The sequence below is a fragment of the Vigna angularis genome, chromosome 1 (genome assembly GCF_016808095.1).
Source record: "Vigna angularis cultivar LongXiaoDou No.4 chromosome 1, ASM1680809v1, whole genome shotgun sequence".
Taxonomy (NCBI): domain Eukaryota; kingdom Viridiplantae; phylum Streptophyta; class Magnoliopsida; order Fabales; family Fabaceae; genus Vigna; species Vigna angularis.
Window position 1 is genome coordinate 44089571 of NC_068970.1, and position 7885 is coordinate 44097455.

General features: G+C 35.8%; 1 protein-coding gene across 1 annotated transcript; it reads left to right on the forward strand.

Annotated features, from left to right (window-relative positions):
- The first annotated feature begins 253 nt into the window (after nt 1-253).
- On the forward strand, nt 254-1843 carry LOC108319103 (isoflavone 2'-hydroxylase). Its single transcript, XM_017550125.1, has 2 exons — nt 254-1150; nt 1238-1843. The coding sequence occupies exons 1-2, from the start codon at nt 254-256 to the stop codon at nt 1841-1843; spliced, it is 1503 nt and encodes a 500-aa protein (XP_017405614.1).
- The last annotated feature ends 6042 nt before the right edge of the window (nt 1844-7885 follow it).

The window sequence follows — 7885 nt, forward strand, 5'->3', positions numbered from 1 at the left end:
ATGAGTCTTCATCTAGTATCCTATATTTTATAAGACATGCTTTGGGTGTATTTTTATATAAAAAAAAGTGTTTACCGAAAAAATTTAAGTTATCTTTAATGTTCAGTAATAAAAATAAAAAAATGTATTTTAAAAAAAAAATGCATACACAAGCCATGCATGGAAGGTGATTTGGCAAGAATGGAGTACTATAAATATGTAGTTGAATGGGCAAAGACAAACACAAGAATAAAAAGCATCAATGGCAATTCCCATGGAGATCCCTTTTCTTTCCATCTTATCCTACTCTTTCCTCTACCTCCTTCTCTTTCTCGTTTTCCAGCTTCTTCTCCAAGCCAGAAAGTTCCAGAACCTTCCACCAGGTCCACCCTCTCTTCCCATATTCGGCAACCTCCACCACCTCAAACGCCCCCTCCACCGCACCTTCAAAGCCCTTTCCGACAACTACGGCCACGTCATCTCACTCTGGTTCGGATCACGCCTCGTCGTCGTCGTCTCCTCCCACTCCCTCTTCCAACACTGCTTCACCAAAAACGACGTCGCCCTCGCCAACCGGCCCCGCTTCCTCTCCGGCAAATACATCTTCTACAACTACACCACCCTTGGCTCCTCCCCCTACGGCCACCACTGGCGCAACCTCCGCCGCATCACCGCTCTCGAACTCCTCTCCACACACCGCATCAATACCTTTGCCGATATTCGAAGGGACGAAACGCACAGACTCATCCGGAAGCTCGCTGAGGACGCGTCGAGCGACTTCGCCGAAGTGGAACTCACTTCCAAGTTCTACGACATGACGTTCAACAACATAATGAGGATGATCTCAGGAAAGAGGTACTACGGTGATGACTGCGACATGGCCGATGTGGAAGAGGCCCGGCAGTTCAGGGCCATGGTTTCGGAGCTTCTGAAGCTGTCCGGCGCCAATAACAAAAACGATTTCATGCCCTTACTGAGGCTGTTTGATTTTGAAAACCTGGAGAAGAGGCTCAAGAAGATCAGTTCCAAAACTGACACCTTCTTGAATGGACTCCTGGAAGAACAGCGCAGCAGGAAGCAAGGTGCAAATACCATGGTTGATCATCTCCTCAGTTTGCAGGAATCGCAACCTGACTATTACACTGACCAAATCATCAAAGGCCTTGCTTTGGTAAAAGTTTTCTCTGTTTCATACTGGTTTTCTTTTGTTTTCTCTATTCTTTGTGAACTTAATTAATCTAGTTGAGTTACACTAAAGGGCATGCTGGTTGCTGGAACTGATTCATCAGCTGTAACTTTAGAGTGGGCATTATCTTGTATGCTGAACCATCCAGAGGTGTTGAAGAGGACAAGGGATGAATTGGAAAAACAAGTGGGACAAGAGCGTTTGTTGGAGGAGTCTGACTTACCAAAACTACCTTACCTTAAAAACATAATCTTTGAGACACTTAGGTTGTATACTCCTGCCCCATTGTTGTTGCCACACTCATCTTCAGAAGAGTGCATGATTGGGGGATTCAAAGTTCCACGAGACTCTATAGTGCTGATAAATGCTTGGTCCATTCACAGGGACCCTGAAGTGTGGAGTGAAGCCACAAGTTTCAAGCCTGAAAGATTTGAAAGTGAAGGTGAGTTGGAGAAGCTAATTGCGTTCGGGATGGGAAGAAGGGCTTGCCCAGGAGGAGCCTTGGCTATGCGTGCACTCTGCTTGACTTTGGGATTATTGATTCAATGCTTCGATTGGAAACTATTTGGTGACAAAGAGCTAGATATGAGAGAGGAAAATGGATTCACTTTGTCCCGTTTAATCCCATTAAAGGCCATGTGTAAAGCACGCCCAGTCATCAACATGCTTCTGGACTGATTTCTTTAAGCTTCCACTTTTTACTTTCCAACAATAAAATCAAAATTACTAATTTTTTAAATTTTTATGTAATTTTTTTAAGTGTTTTTAACATTATTTTCTCATCATATATACAAGATTTTTATTTCAATAATTAATTCTCAAGTAAGAATTTACTTTTGTATTTTAATTTGAGTTTTATTTTTTCTTTTACATTCTATGATCCAATATGAATATTATCAATTTAGAAATTAAAAGATGTCTTACATTATATTTTAAGCCATAAAGAAAGTGAGATATTTATAATTGGTTTTATATGTCTTTTATAATCAAGTAAACTACATAATTTTTTTTCATTGAAAAATCATTTTACTACTAGTTATGACATGAATTCAGAAATATATATAACATTCCTTTTTCACACACACATATATATTTATGTAATGTTTAATATTTTACTTTTACCAGAACTAAAGTTTGGACAATACGAATTTAACTTTTTAATGTGATTTTGCATATTATTTTTCTTTGTATTTTTCAATGTCACATCAATTTGACACATGTAATCATCACTCACCAAGTTAAATACCTTTCCTAACTCATAATATATTTATGTTTAAGAATTTTTCAATGATAATTGTAAAATTTTCCTCCCGTGCTTTAGTTTGTTATTACTTGTTTTTCTTTTATATTTTGGGTAACATAGTTACCTTTAATATTGTAATCACTAAAATTTGTTAATATGGTATAATAACATTGCACCCAAACTCAAATCCACGCAAAAAAACTTCACCTCTTTCACCCCACGACAGTTGCAAGAATATTCTTAACAAAATTAGATAAACATCTATGTCGTTTTTAAGTTATCTTGATTTTAATATCATCATAAAAAAATCATCATATACTTTTCCTTCGTAAACAATCAAGAAAAAATTATAAATGATCATAAAGAAAAAAATCATACATATGTTTTTCACTTATGTTACAACTACTAGACTAAACCTAAGATCTAAACGTAAACGCCACTAAAAAAAAGTTTTTGACGTGTGTATTTTTGACATTCAATGTCTAATCTAAATCTAACATTTTATTGGATAACGTCAAATTGATGTTGGATTCTAAAATAGAATGTCAAAAGATGTCAGTTACGTGGACATACGCCATTTTGGAAGTCAACTCCTACTGGACTGACGTTGACCTACGTTGAGTGTGTTTCTACCTCTTTGAGCGAGAAAATTTGGGTGTGCCATTGGAACCCATAAGACGTCGGACTGTGCATAACTAGACATCAATTGATGTCGATTTTGACACTGACCGACATCCATTTTAATTTTTTTGTAAATTGATTTGTTTTTACAATATTACTACATCTAAAATACATAAAATCATTCCAGCACATCACAAAATTCTATATACTATTCGTTTCAAGTCATTATAATACTAAAGCAATCCAAAACTAAAACTATCAAAAGTAAACTAATTAATGTATTCAACAAAAATAAAATTGTTCCTAATGGGATGACCATAGATCCTAAGTCCATATTTGTAGAAGATATACCGTCACTTTTGTCGCGTCTTCTTAATTTTGTCCTCTGATATAAGTGATGTATTCTTGAAGCACTGCAAAATTAATTCAAATTCATTATGTTTGCATACAAATGTTCAAAGGTGAATGTGATTTGTAATGTATATGGAAGGTAAGTATTATTACCTCAATCCAATCATCTGTAATTCTTGCTCAAACGAAATCCAAGACATGACATAGTAGCCACATTCCCATGAATCTAGTTGCTTGTTACACTAAAATGACAAAGTAAATAGTCATATATGTAGACCATAAAACAACATAAAAAATGAATAAGAACTATAAATAACTATAAATGAGTTCCAACCTTTAGATACAGAATTTGAACTAGTTGAATTCTAGGTTTACCCATAACTCTATTTACATTGAAAACATAGGGTAATATTAATATAACTATATTCATCATGAGAAAACCATACAACACAAATTTGAAACATAAAAAAAGAAACACTACGTTTGTAGCATAGATTTCAAGTCATTTTTCATCCTCCTGTGCAAGAAACAAAACCATATAATTGTGCATTGTCTTGGTATGATGATCACAGTTGCCAATGAGACCTATCATTAATCAAAAATAGTTAGTGGATTACTTGAATAAACTTTAATAAAATTTTACATTTTGTATTACATACCCATCATTGCCTTCATCACCATTGTTTCTATCAATATTTTTTAAACCGTGATAAATCACATGTTGGACACAACTTTAGTGAAGCAAAATCCTTTATGTACAAAACACAATCATTAGGACAAACATGTATCTTTTGATATTTCAGATCCATTGGACATAAAATTTTCTTCACCTCATAATTACGGAGGTAGAGTGTTATTTCCTGGAAACATCTCCTTCAAAAACCTCAACAACTCTATGAAACTTTTATCGATCTATCCATTCCTTGCTTTTAAACTAAACAATTTCAAAGTTGCAGACAGACATGTAAAGCTTGAGCATCTTAGATACAACTCTTGCTCTGAATCATTCTTAAGATAATCATACAAATTAGTTCTTCCAAAATTTTCTTTACCAACATCATGTTCTCTAAATGATCACTCAATCATTCTTCCACATAATATGTTCCTCGTGATGTTGTAAGCTTGTCTAGTACTTCTTCATGCCAAGTCCAAACTGTATAAGTTCTCATTATATCGAACATGAATGATGGTCACGCATATTGCCTAAGTGTTGAAGTATTTGATTAAGACAACGAACACAAGGACAAAAATATGTCCCGTTCACAGAGTTTTTGTTTTGTTGAACATAATGCAAGAACTCCAAAACTCCCTTTTCATATTCTTGACTAATGTGACGTTCATTCATCTAGCTTCGATTCATACTATGTTCGCAAAAAACTTCATCAGTCTCAAATTTTTAACTCTCACAAGGTTAGGCCCTACCCATTCGAAAAAATTATTTTTCATAATTTCTACACATATACAAAGAAGTCTAACATGATAAATTTGATAAGATTTCAGCAACATTTCGCATTAATCTCCGAAAAACACGAAATGAAAGTGGTCACAGATGACCACAATCAACTATGCATCAGGAGAACAATATAAATAATATCAACCTAAATTTTATCAAACTTATCCATAAACTTCAACTTCATTTTCCTAAACTATCCAATTGGACAATTCGAAATTTAATACAAACGATCAAAAGTTTAATCGTTTGTGTTAAATCTTAAACAATAACTAAGTTTCACTCAATGATTTCGTACTACAAATATATTCAAAATTTAATCAACAATATATTGCGCAAATTCAATCTAAAAGGTTTACCTAGCATAAAAATCATAATTAACACATCAAACTTAATCAATCATGCATACTCAAGATATAATGTGTAACACAAAAGCTAAAAATCACATCACCAATACTCAATATCCGATAACTAAAAATCACATCTCAAATAACCAATAAGTAATGATCAATCACATCTCAAAACTTAAAATCACATATTCAATAACTAATAACCAATAATCAGGTTTTTGCACCAAACTAGGCATATTTGCCTATAATATTACCAAAATGGGCAAAGTCAACCAAAATTACGAAAATAGGGAAGTCGTGGGGGGCCCAAACGACTTCAATTGAAGAAGTCGTGCCCCCCCTGCACGACTTCACACTGTTCATATGTACAGTGTTGAAGTCGTGTACCCCAAAAACGACTTCTGATGACCGTAATCGATTACAATGTAATGGTAATCGATTACAAAGTGTTGAAATCGTGACCACCCTGCACGACTTCAAATAAGTATGCCAAAGACGCACTGGTAATCGATTACAACACTTCTGTAATCGATTACCAGATTGTATTTGGTGCAAGATTCATTCTGGTAAGCGATTACAAGGTTGTTGTAATTGATTACCAGTGTGTTTTTGGTTGGTTTTTGAAATTTTGTATTGTAATTGTGGTGCATATTTTGAAGTTTATTAAGTGTATTGATATGAATTTGTGTAAGCACGCATTGTTGTTGATTACATTGTGATGTATTGTTTTGTATAGGAAGAGTATATGATTTTATGTAATAGAAATAAGAGAAAATCATAAGATGAAATGAGAAATGAACTTTGTAGTATTTTATTGAATTAAAAGTGCATTACATAAGGAACAAGCTAAAATTAAAAGAAAAGGACAGTACAAATTGAAAGGCATCTAGGAAGATGATCCACCATGTGGACCAAAATGACGACGCAGATACTCAATGTCGTGCTCCACATGCTCAACTCGAGCATCAATAGTATCGAAGCGGTCACCCATGTTCAGCTCCAATTGTTCAAATCTTTCGTTGAGTGTATTGAAGCTGTCCCCAACAAATGTTCGGAGATCGTTTATTCCACTCATGACATCATCAAATCTACTATGACGAACTGGTGGTAGTTGTAGTTGAGGAGGTGGTTGATTTTGAGGTTGAGGTGGAGGAGGAGAATTTCTGTGCACCCATCTGTTGTCAGCATTTTGGGTCAATCCAAATGATTGTATGACTCCTCCTGATATTGTCCAATGCCTAGTAGGTGGGACAGATATTTCATCCTCCAATGGAACTTGAAAATGTTCCAGGATGCGGGTGACCAAAGTTGGATATGGTAAAGGAGCACCTGGCCTCAAAGCCTTCTTCATCCTATGTCGGATGAGATGGGTCCAGTTTATCTGCTTTGCCGTCATTATAATCCACATTATCAGAAGATCTTCCTCGGTTGCCTGTGCAAAGTTAGAAACACGTGGAAACAAAACACGACATATAGTATAATGTAATACTCTAGCCTCAGCTGTCATATTCCCTGCTAGAATTCTACTGGTAGGGGAATTGTGTGGCAAACAAATTAATTGTCTGGCTACGTCTATATTGTATTCATTGGCCCAATCCTCAAATAATTTCCCCTCAAAGGGCAACCCAACAGAGGGAAGATCGGCTATAGAAGCAAAAATGCTGGGTTTGATAATAATTTGGATATTGTTCACCTCAGTTTTCATTGTTCCACTTTCAGAAAATTTGAGGTTACTATAAAACACACGTACCAAATCAGGATAATATGAAGCAAAATCGCAGCAAAATTCATCAATCCCAAATTTTTGAGCATGCCAAAAAATTTAAAACTACGGCTCTCAAAATAATCGTCATCTAGATATTTTGGCTCAATGATTTGACGGTCTTTATATAGGGAGAAATACCTTTGGGCTAGTGCAGGAGTTGAAAATTGAAGATTTTGGTGTTCAACAGTGGGTGACGGTGGTGGTGAGGGTGACGGTGAGTTTTCTGCCGGTGAAGGTTGACGGCGGCGACGTCCCCCACCTATAGAAGATGACCCCCTTACTCTTTGCCTTTTTGAAGATTCCGCCATTTCAAAATCCAATCGGTGCAAATTGAACAAAATTGAAAGGGGAGTGAAATATGGTGTTTTGAAGTGAAAATGGTGGAAGAGAAGATGATTTTGGACCTTGGAGAGGATGCAAGACGCTGGGAGCCGCCGCTGCTGGAGTGGGAGTGGTGTGGGTTCGTGAGGAGAGAGAAAAAGTTGAATTTATAGACTAGGGTTGGGCTGGTAATCGATTACGGGTTTTCTGTAATCGATTACCATAGCCCACTAGTAATCGATTACAGAAACCCTGTAATCGATTACCCGCCTATTTGGTTATGTATTACAACAACTCCTGTACAACCCTTACAGTATGTTTCTGGTAATCGATTACCAAAACGCTGTAATCGATTACTAGTCAGTCTGGTCATGCACAGTAAAAATTATCCTGTAAGTCCTTACAGTGGTTATCTGGTAATCGATTACAGAAAGCCTGTAATCGATTACCAGCCTCCAGGGTAATGGATTACACCAATTTTTGACCCCTTACATTAAATTACTGGTAATCGATTACAGGGTTTTCGTAATCGATTACCAGTGTTTGGAGGAACAATTTTTGATTTATTGTTTGCTTTAGAATTGATTGAATGCATTATCTATTAAAATTGATTTCTATA